This window comes from Actinia tenebrosa, unplaced genomic scaffold, assembly GCF_029948245.1.
Source record: "Actinia tenebrosa isolate PJP-AT-01 unplaced genomic scaffold, QUT_ActTen_1.0 PGA_scaffold9__36_contigs__length_13948895, whole genome shotgun sequence".
NCBI classification, from domain to species: Eukaryota; Metazoa; Cnidaria; class Anthozoa; order Actiniaria; family Actiniidae; genus Actinia; species Actinia tenebrosa.
Genome location: NW_028292586.1, coordinates 5,515,692 through 5,541,991, shown reverse-complemented (window position 1 = coordinate 5,541,991; position 26,300 = coordinate 5,515,692). Strand labels below are relative to the sequence as shown.

Here is a 26,300-nt window from a genome sequence, read left to right as displayed (position 1 = left end):
CCATTTTTTCGTATTGGTTTTGGTCTTAGAGAATTAACGGGGAATTGTAACTGGAACATTGAGAACGGTTGATCGATTTTATAATAGTTCCTTTGAGTAATTAAATTTCTGCATAGGGTGATGGTCAATTACCTCCCGTCGCCACCCCCGACGTGGTTTCGTTGCAAGCTCGCCGCCATCCCACTAAAAAAATACTCAAAGTCACGTTTTACAGATGCAAGAGTTTTAATTCCTTATTAAATGCCTTTACGTCAACTCCAGGTTAAGTTCTAAGTTAAATCTAAATAACGGGATCTAGATCTTACTTGTAGCGCTAAACAGGCGGATTATTCTAAATCAATTAAAAATGTAAATTTAAGCTTGAAAAAAAATTGAATATTTTCCTTGGTATCTCGGTATCCAAGATTCCACTTTAAGGCAACCGATCGTGAATTTCAGTCCACAACTTCATACTTGCTACAAGATAGGAAAAAAAAGAATTAGCATGGTTTTGTTCTGCACGCAAACATCACGTGATGGTGCAAAACCTCTGTCTTGGCTTTACACACAGTACAGTACCTTAGTAATACATTGGGTTACAGCAGACTTCACTTCCAGGGCATTCCCCGTTTTCAGTACCAAAGTCAAACATGCTGCACGCATCCTTACAGACAGAATGAGGTTTGTCTGGGTCACATCCCGAATTTTTTTCATTCTCGAGCTCCTCATCCATCATGGGCCTAGCATCGTATTCTATAAAAGAAAATATCTGATATGTTGATAGATGAGCATTTTTAATTTGCAGCCGGACATGATTGGGACTTCAGAGCAGCGAGTCATCACTAAAAAAATGAAGTTTTGTGGAGAGTCAAATCTTATTTTATTTTGACGTAACCTAGTTACTTGTTAACTAGGAAGGTCATGAATTGTTAATGGAGAAAGGCTACGAGAATTTTTGTAAAGTTTATTGCGAATCCTTCAACCCTCCTTTCCTAATAAAACGCTTTCATATGACCGACGTTTTAAATGTAAATGAGCTTCAAAGTACAATAACGTGATCTTTGTGAGACATACTCGTGGACACGTGTGGACGACCCCTTGCAGCACTTTGGAATGCAGCTCCATCTGGGGGACAAAACAATAGGTTCCAATTCTTAGGAGACTGAAAATCGTTCTTTTGTTTTGTCCCCCAGATCGAGCTGCTTTGATGCCACTTGCAAGGGGTATACATTCTTCGATGAATACCGCTTTCAATTCACGAGTTTAAATCAAAATTAAAAGACAGTTCATTTGATTAGATGCTGGACCAAGAGGCAAGAAGAGGAAGAGCTACAGAGAAGTGGACCGTAGGGGAATGGAACGAGATCGACACGGCTGGAATGGAAACTATAAGGCCCCGTCCACGCGTATCCGAAAAATGTTCGCGTCCACACGCAGAGTATTCGAATCGTTTTCGAATCGTTTTCACTGTCCACACGTATAAGGAAATTTCTTGATCCGCCCTGATGCACGCTAGTGCCTAGTTCCTTTGACGGATAGTTTTTGTTATTGAGCATGCGCAAAATCGTGTTTACGTCAGCGTATTCTAGAATTTGCGGTTACGACCCTCCACACGTATCCGTATTCGGAGCGTATTCGAAAATTTCCACTCTGGAGACCGTTTTCGAAAATTTCCGGATACGGATACAAAAATTTTCGGGCACGTGTGGACGCAACCCGTGTCCGCAAAAAAGAATGTACGGATACAAAAATTTCCGGATACGAGTGGACGTGACCCACCGCCCTCTCCATGGTAGAGGCAACAATTCCATCACCCTTTAATAGTTGCGATAAGCACTTTCTCAAATAACGTAACTCTCATACAATTTAGCCGACCACCCCCCCCCCCCCCCCTTCCCGCCATGTGCGAATAAATAAATGCCCCCTTACGTACCTTTCTCATATCTGTGATACTTTCTCGGTTTAGCCATAGCTACGGCAAACAGAACAACTAGCAAAAGAAAAATTTTGATTCCAGAAGCCATGATCTCTCTGTTACTAAATTCACAAGCTGATGAGGGAAAAAATGGAGGAAATAAGAAGTCATAGTGAAGAATTAGATGACGTGTACTATAGCTACCAGAATGACGGCGCTCCGGAGCATGCCGGAGCAAGGCGTTTGTATTTTGTATTCACGAGGTATTATATTTTTATTATTATGTTTAATTTGCGGGACAGTTCGATTACTTAATTTATGCTATGTCTTCAGATGTTTTCTAGTTTTCGCTCGATCTCATTTTGATCTGCTTGTGATTCGCCTCATGCAGTGCAACTGTGATATGCAAATGATGACCTTAACTTCACGCCTCTAGAATCTATACTAGAATCTACACTAGAATTCTGTACTAGATCTACTATGTACACTAGAATCTACAATAGAATCTATACTAGAATATATACTAGAATCTACTATCTACACTAGAATCTACACTGGAATCTACACTAGAATCTATACTAGAATCTACACTAGAATATAGACTAGATCTACTATTTACACTAGAATCTACACTAGAATCTATACTAGAATCTAGACTAGAATCTATACTAGATCTACTATCTACACTAGAATCTATACTAGAATCTAGACTAGAATCTATACTAGATCTACTATCTACACTAGAATCTATACTAGAATCTAGACTAGAATCCATATACAGGGGCGGCGGAAGCGGGGGGGCCGGGGGGGCACTGGCCCCCCCACTAGATTTTTTTGGGGGGCCTGGCCCCCCCAGAATATAATGCCTCACACAAAAAAAAAAACGCATGAGATTTGGTTATGATTACCATTGTTTATTATTTTGATATTACATAATTTTCTGTATCTAAAAAATATACGATATATCTAGCGACGACTTGCATCATTTTTGTGTCTCTCAGCACAATTGCAAGTGGTTTAATGCGCGCGAAATGTTACTGATTGAAATATCACACATACACGTTTGTAATCAAGCTAAACAGGGGGGGGGGGGGTCATTTCAAGGTACCGTGAAATATTGGAGTGCCCCCCAAAAATTTTTCAGCTTCCGCCGCCCCTGATATACTAGATCTACTATCTACACTAGAATCTAGACTAGAATCCATATACTAGATCTACTATCTACACTAGAATCTACACTAGAATCTATAGCTGTAACTAAACTTATTTTGTATTCACTTGCATTGAGCGTTTTATGAATAAAAGTAGTTTATTGTTTGTTTTTGATGAGTCAACAATTTGACAGGGAACAAGAAGGTCAAGTCCAAAAAGTTGAAACTTTGTTTGTACTGATGAGCAATGAAGCATGCTTACAAGAACAAAATAGACTTCGTGATACCTTGCGAGCAGAGTCGAGGAGTTAAAAGGAGACTCTGCTCGAAGGGTAACTTCGTGAATGAGTTATTCATGAAAACAAACCGCCTTGAGACCGTGTGGTGAAAGTTTTTAAAATTCATCATCTCGATAAACTCTCCGTTATATGATGGGGTCAAATCTTTCTAGAAGAGTACAATATAGATCTCGCATATCTACGAGATTGAAATAAAATGAAATTTCTTGATGCGCAGCATCTATGTTTCTGAACCCGACAACGATTCTTCAATTGAGTGTATGCCACAGTAATTAAAACCGACTAGCATTTCTTTCAAGAGTTTCTCATTATTGTTGAAAAGTATAGAAACTTAATATATGGTATTGTTTACTATCAATCACGTGACTTTTTGGAGTTGACTGGGCCAGGGGGCAAACAAGCGGTTGACTAGGGGGCAACTAGCGGATGCTAAGTCAAAACATGTCAAAATAAGTCCTCAAACTATTGTATTTGACTATTTTCACGACATCAAACCAGAAAACAATAGATCAAAACAACCTCCAGGATTCTACAAGCCATCAAAATAGAGCTATTACCGGAAGTGACGTCTATTGATAGCAACCTATAGCTTGTATCTTATACAAACAATAGATAAGCTTTTTGTCATGGTTGTGCGCTCAACAAAATCCAAGAACATCCGAAGAAGAAAAGAATATTTTGGAGCTGGCACACAAACAAGTTTTGGATTTTTTGGCTTGAAAAAAACCCCTTTTTTAATTTTATTTATTTATTTAACCATATATTTTCTCATTGTTAACTCCAAGAGCCTGATAAAGGCTCATCTAGGGAGATCATAATGTAGTTTATATTGTACAATGATTTACGGAGTACAAATAGGAAGAAAACAAAAAGTAAGATAATAGTACGAATATATCAAATCAGAAGAATATTAAATATATTAAATTACAATTTAGTTTATGATAACGAGTACACAATATCAATTACTGAACACACAAACGCACACACCCACACAAATTCAGAACCTCTTTGTATTTTTTATATAGCTTTGAACCAGCCTGAATGAAGATTGCAGTTGTCCCGCCATAAGTATGATCGACAGAGTGAATTCAATGGCGCACTTGAAGAATGCGTTTTTCTCGAAAATGCTCTGATGAAAACCCGCGGGATGTTGAGAGAACACGAGAGGAAACCACGACGCGTAGCGGAAAAACATGGTTTTCGACCAATTATAGCGCGCGTAGTATCCCAATTATTTTATAAATGTTGTTCTCTACTTTTCCTCTAAGGTTTTTCCATGTATAAATAGATTATGAGAATTGAAACCTGTGCGCTTGAAACGTTAGAATGTAGTCGTTACCGTGGGCGTATGCAGATTAAGCGTCACCCTGTAGATTTGCTGCTCCAAAGGTATCAATCAAATAAGGAGATGAAAGGCCCTAATTTCCTTACAAATGTTTAGTTTGTTTGGTGATGTTTAGTGCATTTTCGACCCTTTACTTCCCAGTAAACGTAAAGTAGAATTCCATATTTAAAAATATAACGGAAAAGTAAACTTACCGCACGTACGTACCAATATACAGTAGTCTCAACAGCTGGAGCTTGAATGAGTTATAAGCGTTGCTTCAACTGGCATTAAAGGGCCACTTGGACGAAAATCGCTCCAAAATTAAAACTCTTTCATTCGAGCTGGAACTTTGCTGAAATAATCTAGAACACATTAAGAACCTCTCACTGAAATATCTTTCTAATATTCGAAAGGGAAGGGCCAAAATTTTACGATTTATTTTCGTCCGCCATTAATTTCTTTGAATCACAGAATTCGACTCAAGAAGACTGGCACGAGTACTTATGACGTCATTTACTCAACCCAAACCAAAACATTGGTGGGTAATGTATGTGCCATGTTCGTAAAACTCGGTTTATTTGGTTTATTCAGAAAATATATAATGTTTCATTCGGTTTCCTAACTACTATATGACCAAACAATGTCTAGGCGCTGAAATTTTTCAGTTTCAATAATACTGACGATCATAATTCGAAAATTTCAATACATCTCGGCAAGCCAAGAATCACAACAAAGTAGGACGCATGGACGAGATTCTAGCGGTTCCATCGCGCGAAGTGACTGAGATATTCGGGATTCGAATCATTTTAAGGATAACAATTTTTCAAGGTATATTTACATACAAGGGCAAAGAACAACCCCACAATTTGGGTCCGCGAGACATCCGACACAATGAAAGAAAAACCTACGAGCTGAGTGACAGACGCCGCTGTCGCGCGAGTAATAAATAAGAAACCTTTGACATGTTCTATTACAAAGATGATATTAGATAATCGTATGTTTGTACCTATTCAATGCATAATAAACATTTTGAAGCAAATAATGACCGTTCTGTAGTAAATCAGCTAGGAGAATTACGAGATCACATTCTAAATTATTCGGCACATAGATCTAAGTATATTGTCACAAATCTTTATATCACAACGCAGAATTCAAAAGGCAATCGGTTGTTTTCATAACATCAATCACTATTAGATTACATTGAAACTTCAAATTTAAGATCTTTATATCATGGACAGTAGGTAGCAAATACAAATAATGAAATGAACGTAAGGAATTTTTATGAAAACCTCTTCCTAAGCATTGCTTCTTCTTCTAGTTCGGCTTCATCTTCATACATTATAATTTATGGTTCTAACTCTTCAGGATTGACAAAGCGAGCGTCCAAAGGAGTTTCCATCATATTTGAAGAGGTATCAAAGGTTTAAAAAAAGTCTGTTTAGAGATTCTTTTCACGATAACGCGTTTAAAACATCAAATAAACTTCAGGTAATTTAACAAGAAATGTATAGTCAAAACGACGCTAACATGACAGTGTTGAGTAAATGACGTCACAGCGTAAAACTGCTGTACATAATGACTCGTTGGCCGTGACACAAAGAAATTAATGGCGGACGAAAATAAATCGTAAAATTTTGGCCCTTTCCTTTCGAATATCAGAAAGATATTCCAGTGGGTGGTTCTTAATGTATCCTAGATTATTTCAGCAAAGTTCCAGCTCGAATGAAAGAGTTTTAATTTTGGAACAATTTTCGTCCAAGTGGCCCTTTAAATAAATCCGTTCTAAACCATCGACCAATCAAAATTAAGCGTCGGCAGTTGAATTTGTTGTTAACAATAGAATAGTCCCCTTCACGGTTCCCTGCGCCATCTTGAAAGGTAGCGCAGGGAGCTGTGAAGGATACTTTTTCCCAGCGAGGTCGGAAATTAATTTTTCCGAATTTAATTCCAAGGGCTTTCGCCCGGAATAACCTCGTTCCCAAGCACTACAACTTACCTATATTATCTTCTACTCTGATACTTTTTACAGTTCACTAACCAATTTCTATGTCATGTTGGATAACCGTTTATTTAAGACTCAATTATCAAGGGAATTGTTATAAAAGACGCTATCATTATTTAAATTTGTATAGGTTATGCCACCTTAGTTCTTGAAGAATTAATGAAAAATACCAAGTGTATTTGATGAAATGGAGGTTTGGTATACACTCAATTGAAGAATCGTTGTCGGATTCAGAAACATACCGTGCGTAAAGCAAAGTGCGTATAGCAAAATGACATAAAATAAAACAAGAAGAGATAACTAGCTAAAAACTAGTGTGAGCTGCGTCGGTGTTTCTAATGAAACAGTAATGATAAAAAGGTAAACGTGTGTGCGTGCAAATGTTCGATGGTACGGATTAAGAGAAAATTTAGAGTAGAGTGGTTTTCAAAAACCCGTGAAATACACTTTAATACACACTTTATTGTCCGCATTTTCTTTTGATTTTCTTTCGTGTTTTCGGTGTATTACAATTTATTACACCTTAGTTATTACACTTTGTTTCACGGGTTTTTGAAAACCACTCTATATAAACCAAACATGTAATATTAGTTTTGAAACTTTAACATTATACATTTTAAGAGATTTAAAGTGTTAAAATGAACTGATTTTCCTCAACTGAGCGCGAAAAAATGTATGATAATCAGAAAATTCGCTGAGCAGTTATGATCTATTGTTTCAATTTTAGGCGCAAAAAAACTGCTTTTAAATAATATTATACCTTAAATAAGCAAAAATATTCACATAATTATTTTGCTAAACTTCATCATTTTCAGCTAAAATACGGCAACAAAAAATCGTGTTTCTCTCTTCCTTATATTATAATAATAATATAACGTACCACTACAGTAATGTTCTTGGAAAAAAGTTATCCATAATCAAACATACTGCTGCTTACAATTTAAATATAATTTTGAGCGGGAAAGGTATACTCTGTAGAAAAAACCCGTAACCCGGACAAGAGGCGGGTTATTTTGCATTGAAGATTTGTACAAAATTGACAAGTCTTGGAAAGGAAAGTATGTAGTGGTTTTACTTAAACCGTAAAATAGTTATATATAGCGGCCACTTGAGTGAATACCAATGATATATCCTATCTACTGAAGTTCAGTAGGCCTGTACAATTTTGTTACGGTAAACTTTTAGGCTATATAGTGGCTGGCATATTTTCATAGTTTTTACATCGCTAATGGACTCGTGTATTTATTTCTTTGTTCAGAACAACAAGTCAACAAACATGTCTTGTCATAATTTTAAGCGGGAAAGAAATTCGTAGAATAAAATCTGTTACGCTTGCTCGGACAAGAGGCGACAAACTATTTCTTTATTATTGCTTTCTTTGTTCTGGACTACAAGTGAATAGATTATCATAAGAGTAAATGGTTATGATTAATAGTATTTGCTTTACCACTTCTTTCGAAGTTCGTGCAAACTTGAGTTTATGCGATATGCATCGCTGAAGCTTTGAGTGCTGTCATGAGAGAATGGATGGTTTTTCAGGCCCCGTCCACACGTATCCGCAAATTTGTGTATCCGCAAATTTTTTCTTGCGGATACGGGTTGCGTCCACACGTGTCCGGAAATTTTTGTGTCCGTATCCGCAAATTTTACGAAAACGGATACGTGTGGACGGTGAAAACGATTCGAATACGCTGCGTGTGGACGCAAACATTTTCGTATCCGCAAAAAATAATTTGCGGATACAAAAATTTGCGGATACGTGTGGACGGGGCCTTAAAATTGCAACGAAAAAATTAAAGTTAAATTAAGGGTTTTTTCATGTATTGCATTATTACAAATGAGTTTGAATGACTGATGATTTTTCTTCATAAACACTGAAGTGAACTTGCACCTCTGCAGTTTCTGTCTTGGATATTTTTCTAAACCCTTTTCTTGTAAACCTTGCTCTGTCAGGGTTTGCGTTACTAGGTACAAAGAACGACTTGCTCCTCCCGATAGCGTTGTTATTATTATATCGCGTAGTTTGAGGAAACGGTTGTGGAGCTCCTGCTCTTAACAGAATTTCCTGCTTAACATCAGCAACGTTGTGCCTTTGCAGTGGGTTTACGTCACGCCGAGGCCACGTACCGAGATGAGAAGCACTTCTAGACACTGGCTTTCTTGTTTTAGATTTGGCATTTTCATCGTGCTTCGTCTTTAAACACACCATAGGTGCATCAGTAGCAACTTCACTTTTTGAGATCAGCGTCAAATCCGGGGTACTTTCCTTCTCAGGTGTAGAACCCGTACTGCTTTGCGCGGGCTCTTTCGAGGACTGACTCGCTAGACAACATTCTATGTCTTCAATCTCCTCGACCACCCCAGAGAATCGAACATCCTTGATCCCTGGTCTTCGTTTTTTAGCAGGTTGTTCTTGTGGCACAACTGAAGGATATTCGCCATAAATTAACTCTCTGTTCCAGTACTCAGCTCCACGTCTCCAAGACGGCGTACAAGGGTCAAAGAATCCTCTATTGGCAGAAAAGGCTTCTGGAGTGATGATGATATTGAACTTCTCTGGTGCCTTCTCTGGGGTGTTATCTGTGGATTTCTTCATACAAAATAAGCCTCTAAACTCATCCTTGAATTTCTTACTTATAATATAATGGCAAACGGGATTCATTAAGCAAGGCAAGCAGCTAATCAAATGGTATACAAAAACAGCAAAGGAACTGCTCTTTAAGTTGAAGATATTGAATAAAGGGTACAATAACAAGGGAGCAGTGCAAATGAAGAAAAAAATTGAGAGGATAAGAAAGACTTTAGTGATTTTTTGGTTGTAATACAGGAGGGTTTTACGCTTGGAGGGGTCTTGGAGTTCAGTCTTTGTCTTTTGGAGATTTTTAAGGTGGAGAATAATCTCTACGATTAAAGGAAAAAGGTAAAAAATCACGATGACAAGAACAGAATACACGAGAAATGCCACCTTATGAAATCGGCCCGCAATCACGAAAGGAACGCCAGCGTTTATCACCAAGGAGACGATCCATGTTGCTAGGAAACATTTTAACGTGACGTGAGGGGTTTGATGGAACTTATAGCATGATGCTGGCTTGAAGGCGGCGAGGTACCAGTTATAACCAATCAGGAAAAAGGTGCATGCTGGCACCATCCTGAGAACGGATTGCACGGTAATCAACACCGTGGATGCAATATCAGGCATTGTAATCTGCATGTATCGTAATATTACATACACAGAGGTGTAGACGACGTATAATATGCCGACGAAGCTGATGAACGTTACCAACATTGTGCTGAGATCTCGAAACGCTGTGCTCCGGCAGACAATGAACAAGAGAAAGATGTTGGCCACCAGGGAGGGAACGACGATGCCGCAGTAGATGCTTGTCGTTACGTGGAATTTAGTAGACATTTCGTAGGGTATAAACACTGGTTCTGGCTCCATGCTTGGGGAAAGCCTGAAACGAAAGAACAAATGTTCTTTAGACATGTTTTCGATTAAGTTGCATACAGACATCGTTGCGCATGCGCGGTTGTTCTTTTATTGCGCGTCTTGGACGCAACAGTCAACGATTTATATATTTATTTATTTTAATGAAATAAAATTACTTCGACTGAATTCGGCTGAATTGTTCTTTCTTCAAAATATATAAGATAAGCAATGAATATACGAAATATGATTTCTTTACATATAATATGGCCCGCGTTGTTGGTCCCTAACTATTCTTCTTTTCGGCCTATCCGATGAATTAATTTTCATATTTACTCAGAACAACCACCTAGTTTTATCAATGATCAGTAGAATATTTGACCATGATCATAAAATATTTGACCATAGCAAAAACTGAATTAAGAAACTTGAACTAGATCGTTATTAAATTATAAGGTCATGGTCCAAATTTACCGCGACAAAAAATTTACCAAATCAACTCTAAAGATTTTTTCTTTTTACCAAAAGAAATATTTCAGCACTTCATTTGAACTTTTTATACTCATAAATATATGTAAACAGAAAAATACAAAACTTACCTAATAAGTCCGAGTTCCAGTCAATTGGACGCGACGCAGAATAGTTCGAAATAGGAGATTTTTTCTGGAATAAATTCTCGTCGTGGTTTATTGCTGAGCGGCATACAAGAAGGAAGTGGTTCTTTATCATACCGAAATGACGTAGACCATATGTCACACTGTAAGAATTCCTCTCAGTTTGAAATAGCCAATCAGGTGATGTCTTTAATTCTATCACGTGGCCAGCCAATCAAACTTGCTAGAATTAGCCAATCAGGGTCGGCTTTGAAACTGCCATGTGTATTTATTTATTTCAGCCAAGCAGTTTAATTATGAAGTTATCATTTGGCTTGTCACTAGTTGAAAAGAACTAGAAAAAAATCAGTCCAAGTGATAAACCAAAAAAAATTTCATATTCAATTTCCTATCTACAAATACACTTATCATAAATCAATTTAATTGATTAAAGGATTTGATTAAATTTGTCACATTTCAAAAACCAAATATCAACTTTATTCTTTATCTTTATTTTTATAAAAACGTTTTATTTTGTTATTTATATATATTTGTTTCCATAACAACGCCTATACGATAAATCCTCTTTGGAGAGGGAAGAGGAAGAGCAATACCATTAATAAAACGTTTTTTTTTTCATTGGTATTTTTACATACAACTTTGGTACATTTGATCACCTGTACCTACAGTGAAAGAATCAGTCTCTTCCTTCCCCTTGAAGGAGTAATTGAGATTTCCTTTGAAACATGGGTTATATTGACCTCTCTAACATTAACAAAAACAGTCTATTTATACATATATGTATTAAACTGTGTTATACCAATACAGAACAGTAGAGTGCAAACAATATATCCGTGAAACAGTAATTACTAAATTGTTCAAAATAGTACTAGTTAAACAAAAGAAAACAATAGAATTAGCATAAAATAGTGTAAGTAAGTATTACTAATATTTCACGGATATATTGCTTGCACTCTAACAAAAATGGTACGTACGACTAATTTATTAGTAAATACCAATCCATACTAAAACTGTTGAAACTCCCCTAATTATTTACTAGACTTCTTAGGGACAGTTAAGTACAGGGGCCGCTCCAGGGGAGGGCGTCCCTAGTCGCACAAAACACCTGCCAATATCAAGCTACCTCTTTTTTATCGTACATATATGTTTTCTTTTTTTTAAGATTTCTGTTTTCAAATCTTTGGTTCAACTCAAGATTAAATTGAATAAGATTTAATTAAAAAATAAATCTAAGAACAAATGAAATAAGTCAGATCAGAATTACTGATGATGTCATTATATTGATGCTTTTTTTCATTTTGGACACCCCCTTTGAAAATGTCAGGATCCTCTCTTGAAATACCTTTCGATAGATCAACCCCCACTACTCTTATCACTCCTACCCCCCTAATTCAATGCCGTATCAGTAGAAGGTGCACCCCTCAATCATCTCAACACTGTGTAGTTCCAAAAATTATCCATACTCCCCTCACAGAGCAATGTTTTTTAGACATCCCCCCTACCCCCCAGAAATTACAATTTTCTTCCATACAAACTCTGGACTTTTAGTTCTTTCTCTGACCTCCCCACTCTTCGGAAATTCCAATTCCCTCTGTGGGGTGGGTATGGATAATTTCTGGAACTACACATTGCAAGGGGGGGGGAGGAAGTGTTATATGTGGTGTTGTGTTTGAATGGGGAGGGTATAAGTGGGTATGAGTCTTAACTAGTTTTGGCATGGCTTGTAGCTCTCCTAATAAACAGAAGCATACAATTGATAAATAACTACATTCTCTCTACAAAAGGTAAATATTTGAAATATTTTGGTAGGGAGATTTAACAACTTCATCAGGACTGATTAACTAACCCTAACCATAATCTTTTACATACTCTTGTGGTTTGCAATATATTTTGATTTTTAACTTTGTCATATAAAATAACAAACAAATAACAAAACTGGTTCTAAACTAATATTTTAAAACTCAATGTTTAACTGAAGTTTACATTTACCAACAACCAACTCAACTCTTTACAGCTATTTCAAAATAGGTTGGTGAAGATTTTATAAACTGCATGTTACATGCATACTATGCCTGAAATACACTATGGTCAATGTGAATGCAATCAGCAAAAGGTCACAAATATATAGAATTTTCCCAAACTTTGTATGCAAGTGTTTTTCTTGTGCTGACAATATTTAAACATGGTCAACATGCAACCAAACCTTCATCAACCTTTCTTAAAATAGCTGTAGACACACAAAGTTGAGGCATTATGTATTTTATAATATATTTTTATGATATATAAATTTTTACAGTTCTATCTTCTAGGTAAAAAAGTTTTTAATACAAAAGGCTTTTTTTTCATCTTAGGATGTCATTGCACTCATCGGAGATCCTTCCGGAGTTTCCAGTTCCATGGCAGTCTTAACGACTCTGCGGCTGGTTTCTAGTAGAGAGCTTTGGTTTTTAAAGTTTTCTTCGATAACGCTGGAATAAAAATCAACCTTTGGTGTTTTCTGCTTGGGTTGTCTAAGCACTTGTGGGGATGTTTTGGCCATTTCACTTACTTTCAGCACAGCAACCTGGAGTTTGGAATTTTCTTGAGGTTTTAGTTTATCTTGATTGTGGGGTTCTGGAACATGCTTTGGATTGTGCAAGAGTTCTTCATTCTCTGTATTACATGACTGATCTTTCTTGGGTTTCAGGTGTTTAGCAAATATCCTGGTTGACTGCTTGCAAATGTTACTAAACTCCTGACCTGCAAAGCTTTGTAGTGCTTCCAGTTTGGCTTTTTCTAGTCTGGTCAGCTTTTTTTGTGCAACATTTTTACCATGATTGTCATCAATGCTGTTAGCTTGATAACTCTTGGGTGTAATATTTGACACATTGTCAGCTGTGGTTTCCATAGCAATTCCAGCATTAACTATGAACTTCTCATGGTTCTGGCTCAACTTTTGGTCAACATTTTCCTCGCACAAGGCATCTCTACCAGAGACTTCCACTTGTGTGCCATTACCACATTTAAGTGCTTCCATCTTTTCACTTTGAGATCTTGTTAATCTCTTGGGAGTGGTGGTATCTCCAGTAGACCTTATCTCAGTGACAACAGAGTCCTTTTCTGATGCTCTGGAAGGTTTTAAAATAGATTTAGTGCCTGGCAAATGACTTTTAAATCTACCAGCCTTCTTAATGTCACTTGGCTTGGACTCCTTTTTGCCTTCTAGTATCCTTTTTTCCATTTTTTCCTTTTCGAGCTTGCTTCTCTTTGGAGGAATTTTATCAAGGGAAATATTCTCAAAGGCCTTCTCAGCTTCTTGTTTTGCTTTCTGGATTCTTGTCAGATTCTGTTTCTTGGAGTTTTCATGTTGATTTGCATCGTTTTGCATCTTTCGTTTCCTTGGATTTTTTACCATCTGGCCAAGTTTGACATTTTCAAATGCAGTAGCAGCTTCAATCCTTGCTTTCTCCATCCTTTTTATGCATAAAAGTTTTACTTCAGCTTAGGCTAACTTATTTTTTAAAGAAATAATCTACTAGCTTTAGCTGTTGTATCACAGCGTGGGACAATCACAACACAGCTAGGCTCCAAACTAGGTGAAAGCCCAAAGATTGAATTAGAATTTAGAAGCTGATTTTTGAAGAGGGAGGAAAACTGGAGAACCCGGAGAAAAACCCTTGAAGCACAGGAGAGAACAAACAAACAACTCTACTCACATACGACATCGAGATCGGCAGGACTCGAACTCTTGCCGCATTGGTGAGGCGGCGCATTAGCAGCGCACGCCACCAGTGCTTCCCAAATACTGGACAACATTATGACAGTTACATGTATTTCAGAACAAGAGAAGTTTCTTTGTTATTTTATTCAAACACAAACCTTGTTCTACTGGTAGGTGATTTCCCCAGGGGTGGCAAGTCGGGAGTCACTAGCCACCTAATTCATGTACCTCCTCTTTTGCACAAAAATAAGCAATGTTTTCAAACTAAAAATAATATCCTCCTGATAAACTTTCAATGGGTTTTGGATTTTGCAAAATTCATTTCAGTCATTTTTGAATGCCAATTTTTCAGCATTTTCTCACATTGGGCTTCCTGTGGTATTTGTGTGAGTCACCCTGGAACTGTTTCCCTTTTTAACAAAAATCCTGCAATATTTAGACTCAAAAATGAAAACATAAAACATACCTGGTTAAGGTTCTAGTATTGGCTGTCTTGCTATTAACACTTGGTGTAACAGATTTCAATTTTGAGCTCAAGTCTGTCTTCTTGAATGACAATGAATCAAGTCCCTCGTTCCCAAATGCTGCTAATGCTTCAAGGCGGGCTCTTTCAACCTGAGATGGATGTATAGGTAATAACAAATAATATATATTTTATCATATATATCGTTTTATAATAATTGTTAATTTTATCTCATTTCATCCCTCTTCCTCACTGAATTATAATACCATTGTTTTTGTACTTTAGGACAACTCTCCTGTTTTTACGATCACTATCACACATCACTATAGTCTTTCATTCATTCATTCATTTATTCCTTCCTTCCTTTATTCATTCCTTTATTATTTTATTTTATTTGCTATACTAGCTGATACATCAACATATTCTATGTTACATATTAAAATATATTTCAGTTGGCATTAGTTGGTGTTTACAAACATTAGCATTGTGAAATGATGTTAATTTGCTATTTATTATCGCTTGCCAAGTTGCTTTGTTCCATCAGCGAATTGATTTCTGATTTGCACAGTAAAGACAATATAGCTTACAACAGTAGTAATGTCGGTGTTGCGACACAAGTTGCATGGAGCATTGCAAAAATCCTTGCCAAAGGTAGAATTCGTTTTTGACAAGGATTGCATCTCTGTTGCACCATGAAAACACTCTTGCAACTTGTCTCGCAACGCTGTTGTAAAACAAGTTGCAGAGAAAATAAATAGTTCCAAGTAATCGCGCCTTCAATGACAAAGGAAATATGGTCGGATATGACAGAGAACTCACTATAGCTGGTAGCCAATATCTGCTGCCCTATGGTTTGAGCAAGGTTTGAATGGCTCCTGGATCGACCTCTAAGAACACTTACCATTGTTAATCTCTTAGTTGTAGTAGAAGATGATGAACTCAAGTTCACATTGTCCTGAACAGGCTTCAAGACACTTGAATCTATCAAACGAAAGTTAAATTTTCGATTACAAAATTAAAAAGAACAAATAACTTAAGCCCTTAATGACCCAAATGATCGAAATACAAGTGGAAAAGGTTTCGTAAAAATGTTACAAATTAAGGAATTAAAGAAAGAAAACAGTATGAATTTGAGTTCTGGAGGACTAAAGAGGATGACAACTGGGAATAAATAAATCTTACAAGTGATAAAAAGAATAGAAAAGAGGATATAAATTTGATATGCTATAAAAAACAAAATGAATGATTCCTCAGGCTATCAGACGAGTACTTGCATTTTGCTCACCTCTAGACAATGCTGGAGCTGCCATTTTCACACCAACTTTACAATGAAGCTTACTCTTCTAAATAGCAGAGAGTCTAATGTTATACCTGCTTTTGATCGTTATATTATTTTTTAACCTTTTTATTAACGAGAATAAAAAATTCGTTGTTTTGATGAAGTTCGAGTTTCCCTCCAAAATACCGCAAGGAATCCTGGGAAATATATCAGCGCGCTTGCGCACGGAATAAAACTGCTAGCTAAAACACCACTGGCTCTTTTGATGAGAAAATTTAAAAAACGAATAAATAGCTTTAAAAATGGTATTAAACGAAATCTTAGAATTCTCTTTAGGTTATTTTATACAATAAGTGTGAAATTATTGCACGAAAGTTTTAAAAAAATGAGATATTTATTTTATTTTGTAGTGGGGGAAAATCCACAGGCAGCCCAAGAGGAGTGCTCAGTCCGTACTGACTTCAGTACAAATTGCTTTCTATGATCTCTGGAAGTACGTTTATAGATCTCTGTAAAAATTGAGCTTTAGAATTCAGATTCCCCAAAAGTATACCAAGAACTGAGCTCTTATTTGAGTATAGCTTATATCTAGGGAAACATTTCAAGTCTAGTAGATGGCGATGTCAGCCGACAAGGAAGACAAAGTTGATCAAGTTGGCCAAACTTGTTTGTCACTTTTCACTTCAAATCATGGTAGCCATGACTCTATTTGGATTACCAGAGGATCAGCGTTTAAGATTTTATGCATTGCTTGTCTGATAGAAGCATTAGAAGACAAAGAAGTATTAGTAATACGAAAGAAAAAAATCCTTAGCGAAATTCTTGTGCTGGTGTCCAGAGATGACAAGATGGCTGCCGTCCTGTCGACAAACTTTAGAGTTTGTTCTCATTTGTGTGGAATCCTTGTAAATCTTCTTGAGATGGACAATGACACAGTTTGTGAAATGGCTATTGAAGGACTTGTACAGCTGACTTGCAAGCTCCGAAATGAAGTAATAGTAAGAGAAATAGTTGATAATGCCGAGAAAAAAATATCTGGGATAAACAATATACGAAAGTCGTGTGCTTACATTACGTTGCTTGGAAAGCTAGTGAGCACGATTGCCCCACTTGGCGAGGAGATAGTTATTCGAAAATCTAAATTACTGCAATACTGTATTTCTAACTTGTTATTCCCTGATGAAACACCGAGGATTTCTCTGATGTACCTGGTGCTTGGGATCTGTCAAAACGACACTACAAAATCCAAGCTCTCGCCTGAGAACAGAAATACCATTTTCAAAAGTGTTTGCGAGAGCTTAGCCGATATAAAACAGAAAGCTGTCATTGTGAATTCTCTGGCACTACTTCAAAGTTTTACGAATCCCGAAGACGTTGAAGCGCTTGGACTTTTAGACGGAAATAAGGATGGACAAGACAGGAGAGGTTTACTTGGCAAGGCTTTGAAGAAAGTCATCTTAGATACAGACGAAAACATCCAAATTGGAGGAATACAGTGTACGACGAGGTTTCTCAGGTTTGATTCAAAGGAATGCCTTCTTTCACGAGGATTACTTCAATGTGGTCTGGGCGAGTTTTTATTCGAGGGTTTAGAGACCAATAATGATGTAGTTTTAGCATCATTGTTCTGCTGTCTATCTGGATTTTGCAATTCTACTGAATTCTTCAAAGGTAGTTATTCTGTGTATGGTACTGAGTCTCTTGTCTCTGGAATGTACAAGGCGTTGAAACTGCAGAATCCAGAGACGATCCACCAAGGTCTACATGTGCTTTCTACAATTATCACAAAACAGCCAAGGGGCGTGCCTCTTTTCAGCAATGGGGCCATATTTGAGAGATGCTTGAACGCAATCCAAGAATGTTTCAACTCAATGGAATACAAAGTTCTACAAGAAGCCATAAACGTCGTTGGGAGTCTTCTGAGGTTAGATCAAATTCCATCTGGATTTGATATAAGAGGAATGTTGCCTTCTCTTTCAGCTGTCATCTCCTTGATTAAGACGTTTACTACTAAGAATGTTGATTCATTTAGTGGCATGAAAGCAGGTAACTCCATACATTAGTAGATGAGGGTCTAGCTAATAAGCCCCCTAGGGAGGGGGAGGAGAGGGGAGGGAGGGGAGGAGAGGGGAGGGAGGGGAGGGGGAGGGAGGGGAGGAGAGGGGAGGGAGGGGAGGGGGAGGGAGGGGAGGGAGGGGGGTCGAGTGGGGAACCAAGGGACCCCGCCAGGGCTACAAGATCAGAATACAATTCAGAAATGCGACCAATTTCAGATTACACTACTGCACCCAGTCGCATTTCGGAATTGTATTTAGTATTTGCACCATTCTCATCCGTACTGATTTTGTAAGATGTTTCCCCACTACAATAAGAGCACACCTAGAATCAAATAAAACCTTCAGTATATAAAGCAATTCAGAATCAGTTTTCCTTGGTTTCAGACACAGCTCAAGAACTTCTTTGCTCTTCACTCGCTGTCATCCATAAAGCCATCACTTTTGTCAGCAAATATCGAGAAAAATCTCCCTCACTTGAAGAAGCATTGCTAGCAGATGACTCGACTTATTCTAATCAAAGCAACAGGGAGAGATCTACAATGGAAGTGAACGAGTTTCTCATGAGAGCCATCGACGAGATCTGCATTGTGGCTGTAATGATGAACTTTGAAGCAATTACCAATCCTATGGTGTTTGAGGTCTTCTTTTCGCTCATAAATTCGCAGTTGTCGTCACCACATGATCCCCATGCTCGTTTATTCGCAAAGAAACTATCAACAGCTTCATTTATAAGAGTTTCGATTGAAATTAATGGGAAATTCTGCAAAGGAGGTTCTCAGAGACCACTCTTGGAATCAATACATCAGTTCCAAAGAAAACTGATGTTGTCCCTTACTGATGCCACCGAAAAAGAGCAAATGGCCGATATTCTAGAGTCAGCGTTCATTCCAGCTTCTCCAGACGAATGCCTCATCACACTTTTGTCACAATCCTCAATCGACCCAATCTCGAAGAGCATGTCTGACAAAATGCTTTTCAAGATCCAGTGTTTCTGTATTGAGTTGCTATACTTTGCCTACATTCACAAGGATTCCATTCTACCCGAGCAACTCTTACTAAGAGGTCTTCATAAATACATCTGCGTGCACAGACACCTTGGTCTCCTTCCTATGATAACGCTTAGACATTTAGTATTCTTGTATGCAAGCATTACAGTCAAACTAAAGGCTGTATTATCACCAAGAGAATTCAACTATCTTACAGAGTCAGAAAATGTTTTAGAAGGAACGCTTCTTAAGCTCCAAGTAGACGAATACCTCAAACTTTCGAGTCGGGATCCTGGCTTTATTCTTTGGGTTTTTAGCCGTGAAGCGCTTGGTAAGGCCTTTGGAAGCTTGACGCTTGAGAAGTTATTATCTTGCGAAAATGATGAAGATGGGCAGGAACAGCACCAGGCCATGTTGTGGGATGCTCTAAAGGATGACGAAACTGCTCTCAGATGTTTGCTAAGTCTTGCATTTTGTGAGAATACGCACGTTGTTAAGAAAGCTCTGGATATTATCGAGAAGGTTTTGCAGCAAGCCAGCCGGCAGGAGAAACCAAGTTTTATAACTCAAGTCACAACTGAAGAGCTCCAGAAGCTGTTCCTCAGGAATCAAGCGTCCCCTCTCCCAGACCAAATCCTGCTTTCCATGTTGAAAATTCTCTTGCCATTGCAAGCTGCAACAGGTTCACAGGTCGAGATAAAGCTCCTCTGCTTTGTCATAGACATCCTAACAAAACCAACCAATAAAGTTCCTTCTATCACGGTAGCGGCAATCAATTACCTCAACGTGGCGCTCAGCGTAAACATGGACTCCCAGCATCCTCGAGTTGCTTCTGTGCTGTTCTCGAATAGGGATTTTATTTCCTGGCTCCAGAAAGCAATGACATCAATAAGTTCTCAAACTCCAAGAAATTCTAACGCTGATTTTGTAAACGTTTTTGCTGCTTGTTTGTTGCTGGTGTCCAATCTAGTCCTCTCTCAAAGCAAGCTTAGGATTGCTCACAGTGTCCAGCTAACTATTGAAAAAGATGCTCCGATTGAACTCCTGAACGACACTCAAAGCTCACTCCTTCGATTGGTGAGCCTTGTGTTTTGGAAAGCATATTTCAATGCAGGAGGAAAAACTTGTATTCTTTTTGAAGAAAAAATTCTGGGAGAGGAATCGAGGAGTGCCAACAATAACTTAACAGAATTAGATTTGAAAGTCATATTTGTGTATTTACAAAATTCCCTGATGCACGAAAGTGAGGCTGTTAAGGGCTGTACTATGGAATGCATGAAGGCTTTTCTATTCTACGAAGGCTTGCAAAGACATTTGCAAAGCGAACAGGTGGAACACGGTGATACTTGAATTCATGCTATTTTCCACAGAGAATGGGAAACTAAACTCCCTATTGATCCAGCTGTGTACAATGATGCTGAAGCTAAATGACCTTGACCATGAAAAGGGAAGTGTTCTCTCAAAGGCTGTCCAAACTATACAACATCAGATTCCCAAGACGCAACTTGACTTCAATGATAAAGAGTTATCAAGGGTTGCCTTCAGTTGCATTGAATTCCTAAACGAAGTTCAAGTCATAAACTCACAAGAATTCTCATTCTCTGATGAATTGCTATCATGGTGTAGGAATGTGCAAGACTTGTCCAGGAAGATAAGGAAGAGAAATATTGTTGAGTTCATCAATGTTGACCAGATTGTTTTCACAAAAGCCCACGTCATGGAGCACGTGGCCAAGGATGCACTAGCAAAGCTTATTGATAAAGTTGTTCGAAGACTGGAGAATGAGCCCCAAAACCACTAATTTGACATGAAACGAAGACTTCCAAGATGGCACTCAATTTGATGTTTTTGAGTTTCAGCCGGAGAGAAAAATGCCATAAAAGTTTTCCAAAAGAAAAACAAAAACAAAAAACAAAAACAAAAACAAAAAAAAGGGAATAGACAACTTTGGATGGATACTTAATTTTTTAAAAGAAAATTTTGTGAAAACATTTTGAGTTGCTTTGTTATTTAAGCAAAAAAGAAGAAGACATTTAAAAAATCAATTAAATATATATTTACTACAAATGTTTATTGTTGAAGTCCAACCTGCGAAACTTGATGTCTTGTTTACTGACTAGCATTTCAGCCATCATTGAATATCTTGAGAGAGATAATAGACTGTATTAAAGAATTTAATCCTGTAAAATCTTATTTCAGTCCAAAATCTCCCTAAAGATATTGTTTTTTTTTTGTTGAAGTCCTTTGATTGAATGTTGTTGAAATGCTGGCCAGTGAATGGGACATCAAACTTCAAAACAAAAACCACTTCAATAACCAGTTACATCATTTTAAATATATCTTATTCTTAAATACATAGACAGGATACTAAGTTTATTTAAAATTTTTGAAAATTAGAAGTACTACAACTACTAGAATCCCTTGCACACTTTTTTCAGTTGCCTAATGATAATAAATTGTTATAGTCTCCTTGCAGCTCGTTGGAATGCAGCTCAATTTGGAGGACATTACAATAGGTTTCCAACTCTCAAGAGATTGAAATTCTTTTATTTTATCCTCCAAATTAAGCTGCTTAGGCATCACATGCAAGGAGTCTATTCTCATGGAGCAATTATAAAAAGTTTGGATCATCTATTGATCACAACCAACTTTCTTGCTATTCTCAAGATATAAAAAATTGAAAGAAGAAAGAAAACTTGCAAAGCATTCTGGTAGTGGTAATGAAATGATAAAAACTATAAATAGATAGGTAATGTTTTGGAGAATAACTTGTCCTTCACTTATTCCTAAAACTCATATAAAATCACATCTATTCAATCTGCTGTTCATGTCATTAGGCCAATAAAATTCTCACTATAACTTTGTCAATCTAGGGACCCTATTGATATCAGCTTTTTTGAAATAATATTGAAATGATTGAATGGGCCAACCTATTAAAATAAAGATATTGATCTTTCTATTTTTATTATTTTCCAACAATAAAACATGATATTGTAAAACAAATAAGTTAATCACTCTAAATAAAAATTTTGATCACTCAATATCTTATACTATTAATAATTGTTATTCTACTACATTAAATTTTCAAAAATAATTTTAATCAAAACGTTTTGGATATATTATAAAACAAAACATTTACAAGACTTACTCAGATTTGCTTTTTAATAATTTACTATCATTTTGAATGCTATTTGGAATTGATCCTTCATGGAATACCTCAAGCATCTGCTGACGCACCTTTTCTGTCAAATCACCAACATCCTCTGGTGTCAGACCTTGAGTGCTTACTGGTGGTAGGACTGTTACTTTGAGAGTACCTAAAAATGATCAAACTGGTTTTCAATCTCACATGGACCTTCATTACACATAGCTTTTGTTTAGCATCATAAGAATAAAAACTCTTTTTAAACCAGATGCATGTATAATCTCACCATGAAGAAATAATTTCTTCAGGATGAGCTCATATATGAAGGTGAAGACCATTATTTGTCATTGTACGATACAATATAAAATTGTTTTATTTGGCACTTTATACTATAAAAAGTACATAGGTGGTGATCTTTAGAAATTAATTAAGTAAACTAATCTCCATTCACATAAGTTTGATTTTGGTTTCTCTTGTCAGCATGCATTGAAAAATGTATGTTGACACAGTTTTTTGTAGGAACACTTGTATAGTTCGAGAAAATCGTCCATACCCCTCCCCTCTCCCCTCCCCCCACCAAGGAATTTGGATTTTTTGAGGGATGGGGGGTCAGAGAAAGAATAAAATTACAGAGTTTGTATTGAAGAAAATTGGAATTTCCTGGGGGTGGTGGATTCTTTGAAAAAGTCTCCATGGGGGTTGGGGGTGTGGATAATTTCTGGAACTACACTGTCATTCCCCCTTCCTTAGATTCCTGGATCCACTCCTGTACCCATCCTTTTATAAATGGCTTAATGGTGTTCAATTTACCTGATTTAAATGTCTTGTTCTTTTTATTGAAGACTGGAGAATAGTCAGATATCACAATGGGAACAATTGGAATCTATTGGAAAGAGTTATAGAAATCATTACCTAACATTACCTTGCATACACTACAATTAACCATGTATACTAACATATCCTATTCATCTTATCAGGGCTTAAAACAATGGCTGGTAAGTGGCAGGTCAAGATGACCGGTCAAATTAGCTTTAGCATGGTCATACCTTGTTTCTGGCTCTACCTTACTGGTCAAAATGACCGGCAAGGCAAAGGCTGGTTTAACTGGACATGGCAGTCATTTTGAGCCCTGCTTATTCCATGCCATCTCATCCCTTTTAAAAATCTCACCCCCTATAGTATCCCAACCCATTATCCCTCTCTTATCATAATAATCCTTTCATCCAATTCCAACCTATCTCATCCCCATTTCATCCCATCTCAACCTATTTCATCCCCATCTCATTCTATCCCATCTCATTCTACCCCATTCATACAATCAAATTGCAGCAATAAATTAAGCAGACACCAGATCACACATATTGTATGTTATTAACACCATTACCACATTGCACTATATCAAACTATACTACAAGCTATATACAAAAAAACAAAAACAAACAAACAAACAAAAAACACTACATCATGGTCTGAATGTGTCGCTTTTAAGAGTCAAGATTTCTTTAGATTTTATTTTCGCCTCTTGCCATTTAAAGGTCAAGGAAAGAACTGGGTCGAATTGACATTGCAGTGCATTGAGTGACTGTTTCATGGGACATATACCCAATATCCTGACTATTCTTATCCTAAGACAGTCCCACAATACCAACTTGACCTAGTTTTTGGCTAATTTTGGCTAAATTTTGTTGAATAGTATGAATTTTGTACAAAAAAGGTTTCACATCTAGAAAACAAAAACCGATAAAAATGCTTACCTGTGCTTGCTGTGCAACATGGAATGCACCTTTCTTAAATGGAAGTAAAGTGCCTTCTTGTCGTCTTGTACCTTCAGGGAAAATCCACAGATTCATCTACAGTTTGAAATAAGATAATAAATCAATATTGTTTAGTTGCGAGAATCCAATTGATGACTAAAAGGTTAAATAAAAAATGATAAACAGTGTAAATGTGGGAAAAAATTATGACAATGATGCGAGAAAATAAACAGAACATTTTCTGTTAATTCTGCATATATCCTAACAACAAAGCTACATTCGGACTAGCAAGTTTTTGATTGACAGCAGCCAAAACCTAGACATCTAAAAGGTTGTTGAGATTGCATAAAGACAAATCTAACTTTAAATGTATGTATACATGCAAGTGCAAGGCATTAACATGACAAAAGAAAAAATTCAACCCCAAAATTAAAGGCAGAATTAAGATTGCTCAATTTGCAACACTTTCGTGATTCCTATTGTAGCTAAATAGCTCGCATGACATGTGTGCCCTTGAATGACCTATAATGTGTTATTATTAATGCAACCAACACAAACATACCATGCGAAAAAAGAAGAAGAAGAGAATAAGCTATCTTAGTTTTTAAATTGCAGTTAAATTGATAATGAAATCTTAAATCGTATTCGGGTAATACCGTTTGGGTTTTGATTCTTTCGACAGCTTCATCCATAGCGTGTATTGCACTCTTACGATCTCCTCGTCGAACGAACACAGCTCCGCAAAGCCAAGCAGCCGGTCCAAAAACCGGTGCAAATAATAATTCTCTTTTAGCTACAAAGGTTGTATTAGGAGGACAAATCTTCAACACAGCCATCATGTCCACAGAACTTTGATGATTCGAGACAATGACATAGTTACTCTTAATCTTCTCTCGGTCCAAGTGCTCAGTTCCCTTCACACTCTACATATATGTGAAACAACTTGCTTGAAATGTTGTACAAGGACATTGCAAATCTATGGAAATTATTCACGTCTCTTGGTCGAAGAAGCCCAAGAAGAAGCCCATAAATTGGAAGCACAATCATGGCACAGTTGTATGTAAAATATTTGGCCTTGAATCTGAAGTCCACTGGATGTTTTATATAGAATATAAAATCCAACCAGGATCACAGATAAGACTATAAGCCCACAACTAAGTATCATGATTGGTGATCGAACTCGAATTCAGTCTTCTGGAATGAAAAAAGGACACCTTCCTACTGTACACTACCAGAGGCACACAAACTACTACTCGGTGATTCAAGTAAAATGGAATACTAAAAATACCCACGATGCTTTGGAAATAACAATAGTAGGGGAGGGGTGGTCGGAGGTGTGGATGCTCACTCTACTTCTGATTGGGCAAAGTCCATCGCACCATTGAACTACAAACTTACACAATAACACACGTGTTCAAACACATTTGTTTATCTGTATAATCAGTTCAATGAGATTAACAACTGTTTTTCTAATAGTTTTCTTTTTACTTGTTGGTTCTCTCCTGTGCTTCGAGGGTTTTCGGGGTTCTCCGGTTTTCCTCCCTCCGTAAAAATCAACTTGTAAATACCAATTGGAATCCAATGGAAGAAGTAACTCTGTGGATTCCACTGTTAATCCCACTATTTATTTATTATTTATTTACTTATTTATTATTTGATACACAAAACAGTATAGCATTGTACTCCAGACAGACACAGACACGGCGCATCATTGCAGTTGTATTTATTTATTTGCGTGATCTTTTCCAAACATTAACGTGGGCCCTGTAGTGTTATCGAGTGTATTAGCACGAAAAAAATCTGAAAAAAATATAGTTAGCTGACTGGGCTGATAGATTTTGATTTGGGAAGCAACGCAACGCAACTCAGCAAAAGCATCTGCTTTATTTCGTTTTACAGTTTATTGTCATAAAAGTGGCATTACGCCTCTATGGAAGTTGTTTTTTTCTTCTGTCCTTTGGACCTGGGTCTTCGTACTTATTTCCGGGCTCTAAAGATCAATAGATCTGGTGTCAAATGCTATAGACATGACTCTCTGGATCGATAGTTAGGTTCGTGATTGATCCAACACTTGACGGACATAAAAATGTGCTTATTCCATTCTTATCCTATTTTCTTTTTTTCCTATTTTCTTTTTAATCCCTGCTCTTCTTCGTATGTGACGATACTCGTTTCGCGATGCATGCTGGGAGCAATAAC

General features: G+C 37.1%; 3 protein-coding genes across 3 annotated transcripts; 1 reads left to right on the top strand and 2 right to left on the bottom strand.

Moving 5' to 3' along the window:
• Positions 1-206: 206 nt before the first annotated feature.
• On the bottom strand, positions 207-4,937 carry LOC116305343 (toxin CjTL8-like). The gene is made up of 4 exons (XM_089025275.1): positions 4,897-4,937; positions 1,913-2,029; positions 559-732; positions 207-456 (listed from the first exon to the last, which is right to left on the bottom strand). Exons 2-3 carry the CDS (start codon positions 2,001-2,003, stop codon positions 560-562), a joined length of 264 nt encoding a protein of 87 aa, XP_088881401.1. The 5' UTR covers positions 2,004-2,029; positions 4,897-4,937; the 3' UTR covers positions 207-456; position 559.
• Positions 4,938-11,197: 6,260 nt separating this feature from the next.
• Positions 11,198-25,223, bottom strand: LOC116305334 (uncharacterized; the record flags this gene model as incomplete). The annotated part of the gene is given in 7 exon segments (XM_089025013.1): positions 11,198-14,169; positions 14,884-15,032; positions 15,782-15,848; positions 23,154-23,230; positions 24,102-24,197; positions 24,758-25,021; positions 25,023-25,223. Coding segments are annotated over 7 exon segments (1,959 nt in total), but the record flags the coding sequence as incomplete, so codon positions are not given.
• Positions 16,774-20,606, top strand: LOC116305338 (meiosis inhibitor protein 1-like). The gene is made up of 2 exons (XM_031715233.2): positions 16,774-18,205; positions 18,601-20,606. Exons 1-2 carry the CDS (start codon positions 16,774-16,776, stop codon positions 20,550-20,552), a joined length of 3,384 nt encoding a protein of 1,127 aa, XP_031571093.2. The 3' UTR covers positions 20,553-20,606.
• Positions 25,224-26,300: the final 1,077 nt, after the last annotated feature.